Below are 18,582 nucleotides of genomic sequence, written 5' to 3'. Positions count from 1 at the left end.
CCGCTTGAGGGGGAAGTGACCAAGGCTGACTCCTCCTTGTTTGCTCACTGAGATTTAAGTGCTCTGTCACCAAGTGGGAATTAGCTGTTCTCTCTTGCATTTCTACTACTTTATTCTTGAGCTGCATAGAAGTGTTTAGAAATGAGTTCTGATGTCTAGAGCTGTGCAAAATTAAAGCTAACATAGCGGTACAAAAGAAGATCCTACCAGCGCTTCTTGAACAAGGTATCTAAAGCCAGCCTAGAAATTAGACCTTTGTCTACATAATCTGATATTGTTCAGAGTTTCTTGAGCTTAAGGCATGTTCAGCTAATCTTTCGTATTCAAGAAAATTGCAATAGCAAAGAATGCGTATGATGAGACTGTGGACAGCTGTAGCAGCATAGGAGTTTTGAAACAAGATTGCCATGTATTGGATGAATGACAAGGGAAGAAATTGTGGCCACAAACTATTATTTTAATAAGTTGGGTGGGAAAGGGAGCATTTGAGTGGGTGTGTATGGTTAATATCCCTGACAGGTGCTGTGCATTATATTAGTATGGGGGAAAGCGTGTGCTTCAATGGAAAACTGCATAGTTTCGAGTCTATCTTACCCCTTGGAGTAGCTAATTCTAAAAAAGCCATTTTTCAGTTATGTAAACTAGGTAACTGACATCAGTGCTAGATAATTTTTGTCAAGACATGCGAATTCGCTCTCTGAGAGGTTCAGTGGAAGTTTTGCCTCCTTTTGCATGTTTATTTCAATATTCCTGCTCTAAGGTGTCTAATTCTGGGATTTTCTTTATCTTCTGCCTGGTTCCCTTTTGAGTTAAATAAAATCTTGAACACGGGTTTGGTTTTATATTTGAAGGAGTCATGATTTTACCTTTTCTTTAAAAATTATATTAATATTATTAAATATTATGGGATGCGACAACCACAGATGGAAAAAAAATGATTTTAATAAGAGTTGGTGTCAGAGCAACTGTGAGTGGTAAGATAATGCATCTTATAAAATTCCCTATACAGTGTTTCAAGGATATAACTCTACCTCCTTATTTAAGTTTCAAAATGCTCAATATATCAATACTTACAATTAAAACATAGTGCAGTTCATTTAATATGAAGGGGTACTACTAATTCACTGTGAGGATATGTTCTTTGGGTGCTTTAGAGTGATGATGTTAAATTTGACCCAAGCCATTGACAAGCTTAGGAATGTTCTTGTTATACTGTGTTTATTGTTGACATACTTGACTACTTCAGTTAGTCTTCCAATCTGAGAATCTTTTTAAAAAACTGTGATTCTCACTGATGGCATAAAATGATTCTTAAGTATGGTGTTGGATGGTGGCATAGAATGATTCTTAAGTATGGTATGCACACAAATCTTAGTGTACTCTGAACTGTTAAATATTGAAATACAAAGTCATAAAGAATGGTAAACCTGGGAATTAATGGCCGTCAAGTGCATGTACCAGCTTTCTTTGTACTGTTGTTGTCCAGGCTGGTCTGATCAATGTAAGCATTTTGAAAGACAGGTAAACAGGTCAAAAGTTACCATTTTTCATTCTTAAATGATATCATTTTCTTTTTATCCAGACAAAAAGTTTTTTTTGAGATGGTGATCCAAGGTATTATGCCCAATTTTTCCCAGTTTTGAACAATAAAATCTGATCTCTCTAGCCAGTCCAGTTATTCATATTAAGCAGTATTTAAAGGACTTCTTAAACTAAAAGATGAGAGGATTTGAGAAAGAAAAAAAAAAAACAGAAGTTGCAGTGTAATGAGAGCTGTTTACTCTGTACCGTTTGAATTATAAAGGATACATAGTGGGTTATCTTTGTCTTTAGGTCCTCTTCACTAAAGTACTGAAAAGCATATGGCTATGGAAATAGATCTGATTCATTATGGAATCTTCTGTTTGTCCCATGTAGGCTTTTTGATCCTTGGAAATTAATGTCTTGCTTCAAGAACCTTTTTTGTTTTTTTAAACTAGGGCTTAGTGTTTGTTTATGAATTTATTCAAAGTACAGAGCTGATCAACTGATTTTCAGTGGACAGTCTTGCTCTCCTTTAATGTTATCAAAAATTCTGGCTGTGGCTATAGATTACTGGGTATAGAAGGCTTCTCCTCCCTTCGTCACTTGAGCAATCTGTTTGCATTCTATCACTGAGATTGTAATTCAAATTTATTTACAAATCTGCTTGTATGAGCTCATACACAAACATTTTGGGGAGTGAAAGGATCTGTATCTTTTATGTGATTCTCAAAGGGGCCTGTGACCTTGAGAATGTTAAAAACCACTGTTCTCTCAGGGATCAGGTTTTCCTGCCTAGCTTGGGTTTGTGGCTCCATTTACTGTATGTATTACTAAGGTGTATGTGTGTTTAGGGGAGGGAGAGATTCAAACCTCTTTTTGGTGAGAAACATCAATGTTTGTTTAGAGATGGAGTTGAAAAAGAATTCAACCTTTGCTAAATACTATGACACTTCATAAAATGCCATTAAATTTTGTCCTAAAATAAGAGCTATGAGCATTACTTTTACTTATTTAACATCCAAATCTTGTGAGTCACAATTACTTAAAAGCTGGGAAAAGGATCCAACAAACTCTACTGACCAGGTCTGATCAGGGATATAGGAGAACCACCAGGGTGTACTGTCAAAGACGGTAATGGAGTTTTGAGGAGGAAATGATCAGTAATAAATGTGGATAAAATTGGATTAGTTCTTGGATTTGACATTTGGGAAGTTATTGTTGACCTTGATAAAGCAGTTTTAGCATAGCTATAGAGCGGAAGCAAAACTGCAGTAGATTGAGCAAATGTATGAAGAGAAAACAGAGCTACAAAACAAATTACTCTTAAAAAGTCAAGTGGAAAAAAAAGAGGAGTTTAATATTCTGAAGAAGAAATGAAGTAGAAGAAATAAAGGAGGAAAACCTTTTTGAGAACAGGAGGATTGAGAGGAAGGAAAAAGCAAGATGTAATTGTAAAAGGAGAATTTGTGTTGTAACACTCACTTAAGAGGAGAAATGGTCAAATGAAGGAAATTGCTTAAATTAAGGTGATTTAGCAGGCTTAAAAGTGTGGAATATACCCTCAAATCATCACTTGGAAGTTGGAAACAGTGAATGATTTTGAATTGGTGGGAAGTTAAGGTAATTGTTCTCTTATGCAGTTTTGACACCAATTATCTCATTTAATGCTCACAATAATCTTAGGAGACTTACTCTTATTTTAGAAATAAAAAATCTGGTTTAGAGTCAAGGATAACACAACTGTTGGATGATCCAAACTCAGACCCTGTGATAACAGAGTCCAAACTCTCATATTGAAACATACTGTCTCTGCCTCACTGTGTAATTGCACATGAAAATATTTACCTTAAAATACTAAAGAAGCTGGATTCAAAATTGTAGCAGTATGATTTTACCTATCACAGAAAAAAAGTAGTAACTACGTCAAAAGTTGAGGAATTTTTTCCTCCCCCTTAATTTTGGTTTCTTTTCTTTTCCTTCTTTTCGTTTCTTTTCTTTTTTGAGATAGGGTTTTGCTCTGTCACCCATGCTGGAGTGTGGTGGCACAATCTTGGCTCACTGCAACCTCCACCTCTTGGGCTCAAGCAATCCTTCTACCTCAGCCACCTGAGTAGCTTGGACTACAGAAGCATGCCACCACAACTGGCTAATTTTTTGTATTCTTTTAGAAATGGGGTCTCACTGTGTTGCCCGAGCTGGTCTTGAACTCCTGGGCTCAAGTGATCTCCCCGCCTCAGCCTCCCAAAGTGCTGGGATTACAGGTGTGAGCCACCGCGTTCGACCAATTTGATATTTTTCAAATGTTCTGTAAACATGTATTACTTAGAGTCAGAAAGAAAAGTTATCTTAGAAAAGCAATTTTGTCCTGAAAGTTGGCCTTCAAGTTTACAAACTGAAAACTGTTTGTGTTTAATGGATTTGTTTTTAGATTATAGTTAAGAACTTTCAGTATTAGTCATTGTCATAAAAAATCTGCAGATAATTTTTTGAAATTATGAACTTTTGCTAAGTGTGATTCCATTGAGCATGAGGCAATTTAACCGTGATAGATGAGTATAGTCTTCATTTGTCCTCTGTTCAGCTTGTCTATTGCAAGTTTGAATGCTTATGAACAGATAACAAACCTTGTGGAAAGGCCAGTTTGATGGAATAAACACCGACTTTTAGGTAAAATTAATTTCTTTATTTCAAAGTAATTTCAAAGGTGTATTTAGTATCAATAAGAATAGTCTTCTCATACAAATTTATCCTTGTGTAACCTACAAGGCCTTTCTGAAATTATTATATAAATGATCATATTTCCTGTTCCACAGCGTTGATTTAGGCATTAGCATATTCACTGGATCCATGTTTTGTTCCAATTAGCATCCCATGTATCTCAGCAGGAAACATCACGGAATGTATTGTGGAAGGGCATGCTTGTTTTATTTAACAACAAACATGAAAACCATACTGAAAAACTCAAAAAACTTCATGAGATCATGTCCTTTGCAGTAACATAGATGGAGCTGGAGGCCATTATCCTAAGCAAACTAATGCAGGAACAGAAAACCACCTACTGCATGGTCTCACTTATAAGTGGGAGCTAAACAGTGAGAACACATGGACACAAAGAAGGGAACGACAGACACTGGGACCTACCTGAGGGTGAAAGGTGGAAGGAGGGAGAGGATCAAAAAACTACCCATCAGGTACTATGCTTATTACTGGGGAGATGTAATAATCTGTACACCAGACCCCTGTGACGTGCAGTTTACCTACATAACTAACCTGCACATGTACCTCTGAACCTAAAAGTTAAGAAAGAGAAAGAACTAAGAGAAAAGAAGAGAGAATCTGAAATTACGTGCCTCCTGATGAAAGACACACCATCTCATATAATCTTGCCAGAACTGACTACTAACAAGAAGTTTTCAAATAACAGAGAAACTTATTGAACCATACATGAATATGCAAGCAACAAAATCCAGACTGTGGAACACTACAGTTTCAGGATATAAATTTTACAGAAAAGGAAATGTTGGATGGGGGACTTGTAGATTAAAAGAGATTTAAGATATACACTAAAATGTTTTAAATGGCTAATACTAAACTATGGTTTCTAGGGATGCACACTTAGGTGAAAAGGCCATATGAGTATATAAGAAAGTGATTAAAAGTTCTGATAGGAGTTACTTTGGGGGACAGGAAGGGGTTGAGATCATGACAGATCACATGGAGGTACTTTTGGGTGCCTGCACAGTTCTGTCTCCTGACTTTGGTGGTGGTTCCAGGGGTGTTTCCTTCATAATAGCTCATTAAACTGCACATTTATTTGGGGAGAAAGAAGTTCACATGCTGACTTTCTTTCCCTGATCATCTATCTGCCCTCATTTATTTCATGTTACCAACAGCCTCCAACTTACCAAACCTGTTAATCAGTTCTTAGTCCTGTTACTCAACCTCTCAGTAGCATTTAACTGATACGTCTCAAGTATTGCTTGAAATGTTTTCTTCACTTGGCTTTTAGGCTACCACGCTTCCCTGGTTTACCTTCCTTTCTTAGCATTCCTTCTCTATCTCACTTTCTAACTTGTCCTCTTTCCCACCTCTAAGTTTTGTTGTAGGACTCAGTCCTTGGATCTGTTTTCTCTGTTTGCATTTACTCTCTAGGCTCGTCCAGTTCCCATAGCTTTAAATACCATCCATATGCTGAGAATTCCAAATTTATATTTTTAGCCCCATCTTCTGTGAGCTCTAGCCTCATATAACCAATTTGCATGTTTGACATAAACACTTGGTCATAGAATGAGTATCTCAAACTTAGCGCACCCAAAAAGACATAAGAAAAAGAAAATCCATTGGTTATCACTCTACCCTACAACCTACTCCAATTTTTCTCTTCTCTGTAAATAGCATAACATTTACTCAATTGTGTAAGCAAGTAATCCAGAAGTTATCTTTGGTTCTGCTCTTTCTCCCTACTGTCTATATTCTTAAGTAAGTCTTGTTGACACCACTTTCAAAATACATTCCAAGTCTAACATTTCTCATCACTACCATCTCACCTAAATTATTGCAGTCATTTTTGATTGATCTCTGCACCTACTCTTGCCCCTTCTCAGTTTCATTGTAGCTACAGTAGTCTTTTCAAGTATTTATATTTAATCATTACCATGATCAAGATCCTCTAATAGCATCCCCTCATATTTAGAATAAGATCTAAACTTCTTACCATAGTTTACAAACTGTATCCTCTGGCCTTTCCCTCTCTTACCAACCTCATCACCTACCACTCATTACCTAGCTTATTCTGCTTTTCCTAAACTGACCTCCTTGCTCCTCCTGTAGTATACCAAGATCCTTCCTGCCTATTTGTCCTTTGCACTTGCCATTTCCTTTGCCTGAAACATCTCCCAGAGCTTCATGTGGCTTGCTCTTTCATTGTATCTTTCTACTGAGATGTTACCTGTTCTCTCATAGTACTTACTTCCTCTAGTCATTCTGTTAGATCCCTGCTTGTTTCTTTATCATGTATCATCTTCTGTCTTCTCCATGGAAGTATATGCTCCCAAAGGGCAGGGACTTGCTCTTATTCACCAGTGTGTACCCAGTGCCTAGAATAGTATCTAACACATGGTAGATGCTTGCAAATATTTTTTTTTTTAGACGGAGTTTTGCTCTTGTTGCCCAGGCTGGAGTGCAATGGCACAGTACAAAGATTTATTCGTTGAATGAATATACCATTTTACTGAAATAGATGTTTGACTCATAGGCAAATTGATTCTCCTTTTCTCTAGCAACAAATAATTTCCCATTACTTCTCTCTAGTACTTGACACTGTGTGTCTTCCAACACCCTCCTCTTCTAATGTTGGTATTTCAGTACAACCAGCCACCTACCATATCACTGTCTCACACACCATATCCTATAAATTGTCAACTCTTGTTCATCCTTCTTTTGTATTTTGCTTCTTAAATGTGTGCCTCCTTCTGTATCTCCTTTCCTAGTTGAAACCTTTATCATCTCTTACTACTTGATCGCTATAACCTCCCAGCTTCTCATTTTGTCTTAGTACATCCTCCACATTATCATCAGACTTTAAATTATACATATGATTTATCTTTGTATCCCTTGCAGCATCTATCACTTTTTGTTTTTTCAATAGTAGGCACTCAGTGAATGTTGAATGAATAGTCCTGTTTCTGGAAAATAGAATTGGTGGGCCATGTGATTACTTTAATGGCTGTAATTCTTTGAAAAGAATTTATGCTTAAATAATCACTCTTTAATCCTGTTTTAGAAATGCTGTAGCAATTCTTTGTTGTCCATTGTTTTTAATGGACTTGTAAAGTGACTATAATCACACAATATATTATTGGGTTGTTTCACAGTGGAATTTTCTTTACTGGTTTAATAGAATTGAAGTAATATCTGTACTTCTCTATTAAAATGATTCTTTCTTTTCTCTTAAGCTAAAGTCTCCAGTGAATATTGAATTGCTGAGGAATTTGGGAAAAGACAAATCAAAGTTCCCATTCCATGGATCCCTTAGGTGCGCCTTCCCAGTTTGTGGATGTGGATGCACTACCAAGCTGGGGTGACTCATGCCGAGATGAATTAAATTCCTCTGATACTACAGCTGAAATATTTCAGGAAGACACTGTTCGATCACCTTTTCTTTATAATAAAGACATCAATGGAAAAGTAGTTCTTTGGTAATTATTTGATTACATCATATCCTGAGGAGATAACACTTTCTCATAATTTATTCTGACCTCTTTGTAAGCTCTAGCATTGTTGAAATACAGCTTTACATATACATATATGATTTTATTGAGGTATAATTGACATTTAATAAACTACATATGTAAAGTACACAATATAAGTTTTGACTTGTTAACACATCCATGAAGCTATCACCACAATCGAGATAGTGAATATACCTGTCACCTCCAAAAGTTTTTTTTTCTGTTCCTTTGTAATTCCTCCTTCCTGCGCTTCCCTGCCTCCCCATCCCCAAGCAACCACTGATCTTCTTGTCACTATAGGTTAGTTTGCATTTTCTAGGGTTTTATTTAAATTGAACTGTGTGCTTTTTGGTCTGTTTTCAGCAGAATGATTTAAGTTCATCTGTGTTTTGTGTATCAGTAGTAGTTCATTGCTTTAAAAAACTGCTTCACTGAGATACAATTCATATACAATATAATTCATCAGTTCAAATTGCACAGCCCAGTGATTTTTAACATAGAGTTGCATAACCTTCACTACAGTCAATTTTAGAACATGTTCATCAGCCCAAAGCCCCATTAGCAGTCACTCCTCATTTTTCCTTAATCCCCCTAGGCAACCACTAATCTACTTTCTTGTCTCTATAGATTTGCCAATTCTGAACATTTCATATAAATGGAATGAATACAATAAAGTTTGTGGTTTTTTGTGACTTAGCATAATGTTTTCAAGGTTCATCCATATTGTAGTACAAATCAATACTTTATTCTTTTTTTTTTTTTTTTTTTTGAGATGGAGTCTTGCTCTGTCACCCAGGCTGGAGTGTAGTGGCGCGATCTCAGCTCACTGCAAGCCCCGCCTCCCAGCTTCATGCCATTCTCCTGCCTCAGCCTCCCAAGTAGCTGGGACTACAGGAGCCCGCCACCACGCCCAGCTAATTTTTTGTATTTTTAATAGAGACAGGGTTTCACCATGTTAGCCAGGATGGTCTTGATCTCCTGACCTCGCAATCCACCTGCCTCGGCCTCCCAAAGTGCTGGGATCACAGGCGTGAGCCACCATGCCCAGCCAGTACTTTATTCTTTATTAGGATTGAATAATATTCCCTTGTATGGATATACCACATTTATTAGTTCATTAGTTGATGGATATTTGGTTTGCTTCTACTCTCTGGCCGTTATAAATAATGCTGCTATTTCTAAACATGATGGTTTTGTGAGTTTCAGGGTTATAACAATTGCATTAAAGATCTAAGATGCCAGATTGTTTTTTAAGTCAGAAATTTCTTTTCTATTATTGCTTAGCTTGTGAGCTAGCAAGACCAACATTTTGAAAAAGACAAGGATAAAATGTTTTGAAATAATTAGAAACTAGGTTTCTTTTCTTCTTCTTCCCCACATTTGTTCGTTCTTTACTGTTTCTTCAGGAAAGGAGATGTGGCATTACTGAACTGTACAGCCATTGTGAATACCAGCAATGAAAGTCTCACAGATAAGAATCCCGTGTCAGAAAGTATCTTCATGCTTGCAGGGCCTGATTTGAAGGAAGATCTCCAGAAACTTAAAGGTGAGTGAATTTTCTTTCGTATGTTATTGTTTAGGAAACATTCATTTTGATGTCCTCTACCTTGAAGAGGCATGTTTTGTGGGAAAATTATATAGATGTAGCTGTTTTTCTTTTGTTGAAACTAAATAAAAACTGCTTTTGAAAGCTCCATTTTAGCAAAATTTATTACATTTTGAAATGTGTTAAAAACTGAGTCCTGAGAATTTACTAGCAGTAAAACTTCTTTGTCCTGTCCTGAATTTTAAATGACAATCACTGTAGCTGATTAGATCTTTGGTAGCATTTTCTTGGCTGCATATTTTCTTGCACAAAACATGCAAGAAAAGCCTTATGAGATGACTATCCTCCTGAACTGAAAAGCTGTTAAATTACCAACTTTGCAGCCCTTTGTTATTTGAGCCCAAATGAAATACTGTGAAATTCAGTCTTCCCATTGTATAAAAACTATTTATGAAATACAGCAATGTTGCTTAAAATGTAAACAGCAAAGTTAACCTGTATAAAATCTTGCTTCCCTTCCCTTCTATCATTTAACACTGACAACTGGTTTCTAACCTAATAAAAATATTAGAACTTGATCAGGAATACTGATAAGTGCTGACTCTATGAAGGAAGGGATAGAATGGGAAGAATTGCATTTTTTGATCCAGAAACTGAATTTTGACTGTAAGGACAGAATGGGGGAAATGATCGTAACTAAACTGCAAAACAAGATACCGTGAAGAACATGTAGAAACTAGAAAAGATATTGAAGATAATACTGAGAAGTTCTTTGCTAAAAGGAACAGAGAAGTTGGTCTGAAAAAATTCCTAATGGCATGTGTGTGTATGCTTACATACACCTTAGAGCTAGACTTATGAATAATAAAGAAAATAAGAAAATTTAACACAAATATACAAGTAAAACCTCCATATTAAACTGCGTGTTTGAGCATCTCCAAGCTGAGATTCATATTATATAACTCTGCCCTTTACTAACTGTGTGACTTACGACCGGTTACTTCACCTCTGAGTCTGAGTTTCCTTATCTCTAAAATGGGGATAGTAATGGTAGTTCCTAACTTAGTTCCTGACATATAGCAAGAGCTTAACATTTAGAGATGGAAAAAACTAATATCTTGAAGACTAAATTAAATAATGGACATTAGGTGCTAAGCACATCCTAAGTGTTCAACAAGTATTATTTCTGGTGTTAGTTATTAGGCCCCAGTTGTATGTTTAAGTTTAATGAATCAGTGCCAACCTTTAGGTTATTACTAAAGGGCTGCATACTTAATCCTATCCCCTTTTTACATTTTTATTAATGACTTAATAAAAACAAGCATGACTTACCAAATTTGTAGATGATAGAAAGCTAAAAGAGTAACAGGACATACTGGATGATAGACTAAAGATTTTCATGTGACTAGAAGTATAAGCCAAAAAATGAAAAAATTAACGGAGATGAATATTAAAGTTTTGCAGTAAGTTTAAAATGATGGGAAACATCATTTGTTTAACACTTTATGTCTCAGTAAAATGGCATTATTTTCCATTCCATTTTTCTTTTTCTTTTTTTTTTTTTTTTTCCTGAGACAGAGTCTCACTCTGTCACCCAGGCTAGAGTGCAGTGGTATGATCTTGGCTCACCACAACCTCCACCTCCCAGGTTCAAGTGATTCTCCTGCCTCACCCTCCCGAGTAGCTGGGACTACAGGTGTGTGCCACCATACCTGGCTGATTTTTGTATTTTTATTGGAGATGGGGTTTCACCATGCTGGCCAGGCTGGTCTTGAACTCCTGACCTCAAGTGATCTGCCTGCTTCAGCCTCCCAAAATGCTGGGATTATAGGCGTAAGCCACCATGTCCAGCCTCCCATTCCATTTTTCTTTTCTAGGAACCCTAGTGTTAACACTTCCCTCTTTCTTATCCCTCACATAAAGTCTATCGTCATGCCCTAAATTAATCTTAAATCTATTTCTGTCTGTTACCACTGTCTCCAGCAGCTAGCGTATGCAACCATCATTCCCCGCCTAGACTACAGCCATATCCTCTGTCCCAACTGGTCTTGCTACATCTATTCTTCGTTTCTTAAATCCATAGTCCACACACAACCAGTAAGTGTAAACCCCTTCTTATTGTTCCTGAACTTCAAACTATTTAGTGACCTCTCATTAAACTTAAATTCTAAACTCCTTAAACTGATCCCCATGTCCTTGCAAGATTTCACTCACTTTTCTCCAGGCTTATCCCATGCCCCCTTTTCCCTTCCTTACCATGCTTAAGCCAAACTGATCTCTTCTCACTACCTTGCCATCCAAGCTCCTTTCCAGTTTTGCACTTGCTGTTGTTCTTTCTCTCAGTTGTCAACCTTTATTCTTAAGTCTTGGTTCATATCTCTTCCTCAAAGCACTATTTCTTTTTACTTCAGAATAGATCAGACCACCCATAGTATATGCTCCCAGCCTGCAGTACTTCTCTCTTGTTTGCTTATCACAGTTGTAATCTTGTAAATTGTCTTGTGATAACTGTATCCCCATTAAACTGTAAACTCCGTATGGACAAGAACTGTATGTCTTTTATTACTTTTTAGGAGTAATAAATTGGAGTACACTTAACAGAAAATTACTAACATTGTGGAAACCACATTATTTAAAGAGCTAGGATTAGCATAGAGAAGAGAATATTTGGGGGAAACAGTACTTATTCTCAAATACTTGAAAAAGGATCATATTGAAGAGGGAGAATGATAATCATAGTGGGTACCTAGAATCCTTGATAAGAAGATACATAAAACTGTATGTCAGTTCAGTTAGTATCTAAGCATCAATACTAAAATTAGAATAGGCAGAGTTGGCTTATTGTGCCCAAATTTCCCCCCTGAAAAAAAATCAGTCTTATATTCACTTTGTGAATTTAGAAATTTTATGAAACTAAACCTGTGTGAGGTTTGTTTGTTGTTTGAACCTGTATGTGGGTGTGGATGTATACATACACTCTTATATCTTTTCATACCAAAATAAAGTAATTATGTGTATGCTATTCTCAAAATAAGGTAATCATGTACGTATTCTGCAATTTGCCTTCTTCAGCAAATGAATTCCACCTTTTAATTTCAGAAATTACATCCACTACCCAAACCATATTTAAAATTTCCAGCTGATCCAAAAATGTCCTTTGTAGCAGCTATTTTATCCAAACCAGCATCCAATCCAGGACCACACATTGCATCTTTTTTGTTATGTTTATTAATTTGTCTCTGTGTGTGTGGTATTTTGTAATCCAGTACGGTCTCCTGTCTATGACACTGACTTGTTGACTGAACAAGGCCAATTATTTTTCACAGTATTCCTCCTTCTAGATTTGTCTGATTTACTTGAAGTGCCATTTAGTTTGTATTTCCTATAAACTTGACATTATGTCTAATGGAGTCAAGTTTTGCCTAAAATATTACATAGATGATGTTGTGTTGTCTACTTAATGTTGTATCGTGTTAGACCTATTAGTGGGCCATTACTCATACTAAGATGGCTCTCTTAATTGAAGTGAAGACAACAGTTTGATCCTTCCATTTTTTTCTTGCCAAGGTCCCTCCTGGAACCCTCCATCCTCCCTTTCCTCTCTAGACTGTTCTCTATGCCTGCTGCGCAGTGTCTGTTCTGGAACTTTTTTTTAACATCATCCTGGGAAATCCTTTTTTCTGTTTGATAGATTAGATCTCTTATTTTATTTTATTTTATTTTATTTTTGATGGAGTCTCGCTCTGTTGCCCAGGCTGGAGTGCAGTGGCACGATCTCGGCAAGCTCCGCCTCCTGGGTTCACGCCATTCTCCTGCCTCAGCCTCCCGAGTAGCTGGGACTACAGGCGCCCGCCACCACGCCCAGCTAACTTTTTGTATTTTTAGTAGAGATGGGGTTTCACCGTGTTAGCCAGGATGGTCTCCATCTCCTGACCTTGTGATCCGCCTGCCTCGGCCTCCCAAAGTGCTGGGATTACATGCGTGAGCCACCGCATCTGGCCTGGATCTCTCATTTTTGTGAGTAAATCTACCAGGAGATTTTAAAGAAGGATACAATAGGGCAAAACTACTGAGATTTTACTTCCACCTTCGTACTTAGTTGGTAATTTGCTTAGAAATAGAATTCTAGTTTGGAAATCATTTTCTAGAAATTTGAAGGCACTACTCCTTTGTTTTCTACTTTGATTAGTGCTGTTAAGAAGTCTCATGCTGTTCTTATCCCTGATTGTATGCTACTGGTTTCTTTCTGGAAAGCTTATGATCTCATCTGTGTTTCTTAGTGCTCTTAAATTTTACAGGGATGTGCCTTCATATGGTTTGGGTGTTTTATGGGCTCTTTGAATCTAGAAACTCATGTCTTTCCATCCTGGTAAAATTTTTTGTTTTATTTCATTAATAATTTCCTTTCTTCTTTATTCTCTGTTCTCTCTGAAGAAATCCTGTTGGATGTTGTATTTTCTTATTTAATTTTTCAGTTTTCTCATCTGTTATCTCTTATTTTCAATTTATTTTTGTTTTATTTTCTGGATTTCTTCAAGTTTAGTTTGAACCCTTCTATTGAACTTATCATTTCTGCTGTCATATTTTTCACTTGGCTCTAGGTAAGTGCCATTTCCTGTTCTCTGAATAGTCTGTTTTTATGACATTCTGATTTTGTTTAAAGTTTTTTTTTCCCTGTGTTGTCCATTTCTTGAGCATGTGTTTAGTCTCCCCTTTTAGTTTTTGTTAGAGGCTTTTCTCTCTTTCTGGTGGTCCTTAAGTGTTAGCTGTATTTAAGATGGAAGAACTGAAAAGTTCATGGGAAACTTTGTACAGATGGGTGTCTAAGTCAGTTCAGGCTGCTATAACAAAGTATCATAGGCTGAGTGGCTTAGGAAGAACAGAAATTTCTGGAGACTAAAATCCAAGATCAGGGTGCCAGCATGGTCAGGTTCTGCTAAGGGCTGTCTTCCTGGCTGCAGACTGCTGAGTTTTCATTGTGTTTTCATGTGGCAGAGAGAGGGAGCAGACTTTCTGGAGACTCTTACAAGGATTCAAATCTCTTTCATGAGGGCTCTGCCCTCATGAGCTTATCTAATTCTAATTACCTCCCAGAGACCCTACCTGCTAACACCATCACATTAGGGGGTAGGGTTTTAACATACAAATTTTGAGGGAACCCACGCATTCAGTTCACAACAGTGGGCAAAGGTTATTGCCTGGTGGGTCTTGAAGCATATGACAGAATGGGACTCCTGCCTGTTATTTTATTGGGGAACTTTCCCCGTTTATCATAATCTGTAGGTCCTTTAGGTTTGGGCCTCTCAATTTCTTGGAAAGGAATCCTCCATGAGCGTAAGCCTAGATGTCTGTTTTGAAAGCCATTTGGGGGCTGAGGGCTAGACCTTTCACTGTTAAGTATAACACTTTAACTAAATCCCCTCTTTTCAGCTGTGCCTGGGGTTCTGGAATCCAGAAACTCTCTAGTTGAGCATCTCCAGAGAATAAACTTCTTCCCTGCTGCTCTGGTGGTAAAAAAAAAAAAACATAGCCTTACTGTGCTGGCTGGGGGAGGGGTTGTTGCAGATTTGACTGTCTTTATACAAACTTTTAACCGGGCCTCCTCTTTTTAGCGCCACATCCCACTTCACAGCATAGCCTTTACAAGTACTTAGGGCTCCAATTTCTGAGCCTTTTTAGCTTTCTCTAGTAATAATAACAATAATTGCTGATGCATGTACACACTTTGCATATACTCGTTTAATCCTGTGAAGTAAGTACTACTAGATCCCTCTTAAATAGGAAATTGAGTTGTGACGAGGCCAAGCCCCTGCCCAGAGTGTCTTGACAGGAACGTGGTAGACTCAGGATTTGAATCAAAGCTGTCTGTCATGTATCCAACACGGCTCTTTAGTACAGATCAACTTGCTTCGTATTAGTTATCTCATTTCTACAAGCAGTTAGGTTTCTCTGCTCTGTTGAGTCAGTTACTAGTCAGTTGACATTCTACCTTCCAAAATTTTGATGATGCTTATCTGCTTCATGTTCTTTCTCATTCTTTTTATCTGTCGCTGTGCTTATACCTGTTGTACTGCTTCACTGTCATTATCCAACAGAAGGAACAGAGATAAATGCTTATGTTCAGTCTGTATTTTTAACTGAAATTTCTCAAAGTTCTCAGTACTTTCTCTGTTTCATGCTTTCATTTGTTTTTGTTTTTGTTTTCCTAACACGTCCAAACTTAGGTATGTTTCCATTGTTTCCAGGTTGCCGAACAGGTGAAGCAAAATTGACAAAAGGATTCAATCTAGCTGCCCGGTTCATCATTCACACAGTGGGACCTAAGTATAAGAGCCGCTATCGCACAGCAGCTGAGAGTTCCCTTTATAGCTGCTACAGAAACGTACTTCAACTAGCAAAGTATGGTCTACTCATTTTCTGGACATAGCATATCAGACATTGTTAAAGGCCCCAGTTTTTTAAAGACAAAGGCCCCAGTTTTTAAAGATTAAAAACCTAGCAGTGGATGTCAAATTTTAGGTGATTTAGGAGGACCCTGACAATAGAATTATCTTTTCAAACTTAGCAGGATAAATGGGATAGATTTGAGTGACTTGAGAATTTAACCTTTTCCCATTTTTTATTCAGTTTTTATGTGAAATATGTGTCCTCCAAAGAGTGCAATTAAATTGTATATTAATATAATTTTTGAGTAGTACAGTTGGGTTAGCTTTTATAGTAGATTTGTTGGAGAGGAAAGGAGAAGTTGAGCTAGATTTTGAAATTAGTTATGTATTGTATATGTATTACAGATGTTTGTAGTGCAATTTTTGTGTTTTCCCTTTGGTTGCAGAGAGCAGTCAATGTCTTCTGTTGGCTTCTGTGTCATCAATTCTGCAAAACGTGGTTATCCTTTAGAGGATGCAACACACATAGCACTTCGTAAGTAATGTTGGAGAAGCTGTACATGAATTGAATCTTTAAAATTTTTAAAATTCTGGGCATGGTGGCTCACACCTGTAATTCCAGCAACTTGGGAGGCTGAGGCAGGGGGATCACTTGAGGCCAGAAGTTTAAGGCTGCAGCGAGCTGTGATTGCATCTATGAATAGCCACTGCACTCCAGTCTGAGCAACATGTAGTGAGACCTCATCTCAAAAAAAAAAAAAAAAAAGTGTTTTTTTTTAAATCATTAAATAGTTATAGCCAAAGAATATTCGTTGGTTAAGTGATTGTAGCACCCTGGAGGGAAGTTTTTATTGGCAAGCTGCAGAGCTCTCAATTTACTTTTTCAGGTTGACATTTTCATCCATTTGAATAAAGGGTTAGAAGACTTGCCTATTAGTTTTTTTAATTTAACAGAATTTGATTGAGCAAAGAACGAGTCTGGAGTTGGGCAGCCCCCAAAACCTGTGTAGGTTCAGAACAGCTAGCCTCTTGAATTTGAAAGTGATGCTAAGTTAGAAAGTATGGCTAATGCATTGAGTAGTTAAATCACAATTTAGAATAATCTTAACAGTGCAATAAATGCAGTCTGATTTCATGATACCATATTTGTATAACACTTGGCAGTTTAAATAGCCACATTCACACATGCTGTTTGAATGTAAAACTACATTTAGGTTTTCAAAAGACTGGGCTCAATCAATGTGAGCCAAATGTCTGTATGTGACATAAAAATATGGCATTCAGCTAAAGAGAGTCCATGATCTCACTGTATATATGCAGATTTAGACCACATCTCGAGTTTTATATTTATTTCTGTGTGTCATATTTCCATGATCTCACTGTATATATGCAGATTTAGACCACATCTCAAGTTTTATATTTATTTCTGTGTGTCATATTTCATGAGACACTGACAAACAGGAGGGCAAACAGTTTGAAACAGTAGTGGTGTTTCTTCTAAAGAAGAGCATGCTTTTAGAAAATATGATGTCCATCTTCAGATATCTGAAGGAGTCTCATTGTGAACTTATTCTGTGCTACATTTTTCAGGCAGCAGTTCTTTCGGGTATTGTCATAAACTACAATGAGCATCTGGTGAAAGAACACTGTGAACCCATTGTCAAGAAAAATGTGCATAAATACAGAATTTGCATGTTATTTCAGGAAGTTTACAGATCCTCATCAGGATTATAGATAAGAACTCCAACTGTACAAGGCAAGGTCTAAGACTAAGTTATAAGGAAGAAAATGTTGGTCCCACTTGAAGTAGTACTAACTGTAACAGAAAAGTATTTTAGCGATCTTCTTGTCACTAGGAACATTCATGCAGAGGTTACATGACCATTTGTTGCAGCTATTATAGAAAACACTTCTCATTTCAAAGACAAATGATACTAAATGATCTTTAAGACCCCCTGTTATCTCTAGAATTTAAAGTTGAAGAGCTGAAAGCCTTATATCCACAAATACCACAAAGATATTTGAATGTATAAATTATTATTATGTAGCCTAGAGTTTAGGGTGAGGCTCTGTTCAGTCTTAGTCTTATTTAATTATAAACTATTTTAAAAACCAATATTCTAATTACTCAAGGATTTTATAGTAAATTTGTATATTTTATAATTAAGCTTATATACATTATACTAGACTGAGCTTGGGGGGCAGGAATCTTACCTTTTTATCTTGAATGCTTGACATATGGTACTTGCTCAAGAAATAAGTATTTTTAAAAAGGACAAGTAAATTCCACTTACTTTACTTAACAACCCTGTGTTTTAGGTAGTATGGTGTCCATTGTACAAATAAAGAGGCTCAGAAATTTCTCCTATTGTGAGAGTTACGCAGACTTGGAGCATATATCCAGACCTTCTGACTCCCAAGTCTAGTAACCTGTCTGCTATACTAGATGATTCATTATGCTTGAGTTAGAACTGCTTCAGTGGAAGACTACTTTGTTATTACATGCCTGTCTTCTAAATGGTACCTAACCAAAGCAAAATTCCTGCCTTGATATCATTGCTCCTGACAAGGCTTTTGACTGGTCTCTGCATTCTCTGATTTTACTTAGTCCTTGTCCTGTCATCTCATAGCTTCTTTTATATATCTATTTTTTATGAAGGTAATCGTAAGGATTGTATTTTAAAGAGGCAGCATTATTTTGTATAAAAGGTTCTTAATAGGGAGTTAAGAAGACTGGTTTTTAGTTCTAATTCTACCAGTCCAGCTCTAGCTCTGTGGCCCCAGACAAATCACTTGATACAGTACTATAAGAGACGTCAACTTTGAGAGTAGCAGCAGATAAAGATCGATAATGGGTATAAGGGACTTTGATGAAGCAATTTCTAGAAATATGATT

General features: G+C 36.9%; 1 protein-coding gene across 1 annotated transcript in view; it reads left to right on the top strand.

The window, feature by feature from the left end:
• Nucleotides 1-18,582, top strand: part of GDAP2 (ganglioside induced differentiation associated protein 2) — a 62,791-nt gene that overhangs the window by 716 nt on the left and 43,493 nt on the right. Inside the window, exons 2-5 of the mRNA XM_025390630.1 lie at nucleotides 7,479-7,721; nucleotides 9,161-9,300; nucleotides 15,546-15,699; nucleotides 16,133-16,221. Of these exons, the coding sequence (XP_025246415.1) occupies nucleotides 7,546-7,721; nucleotides 9,161-9,300; nucleotides 15,546-15,699; nucleotides 16,133-16,221 (559 nt within the window). The 5' untranslated portion in view covers nucleotides 7,479-7,545. The remainder of the gene's footprint in view (nucleotides 1-7,478; nucleotides 7,722-9,160; nucleotides 9,301-15,545; nucleotides 15,700-16,132; nucleotides 16,222-18,582) is intronic.

Source organism: Theropithecus gelada, chromosome 1 (genome assembly GCF_003255815.1).
Source record: "Theropithecus gelada isolate Dixy chromosome 1, Tgel_1.0, whole genome shotgun sequence".
Lineage (NCBI taxonomy): Eukaryota > Metazoa > Chordata > Mammalia > Primates > Cercopithecidae > Theropithecus > Theropithecus gelada.
Note: the sequence above shows the minus strand (reverse complement) of the source record. Positions and strands in the feature narration are given on the sequence as shown.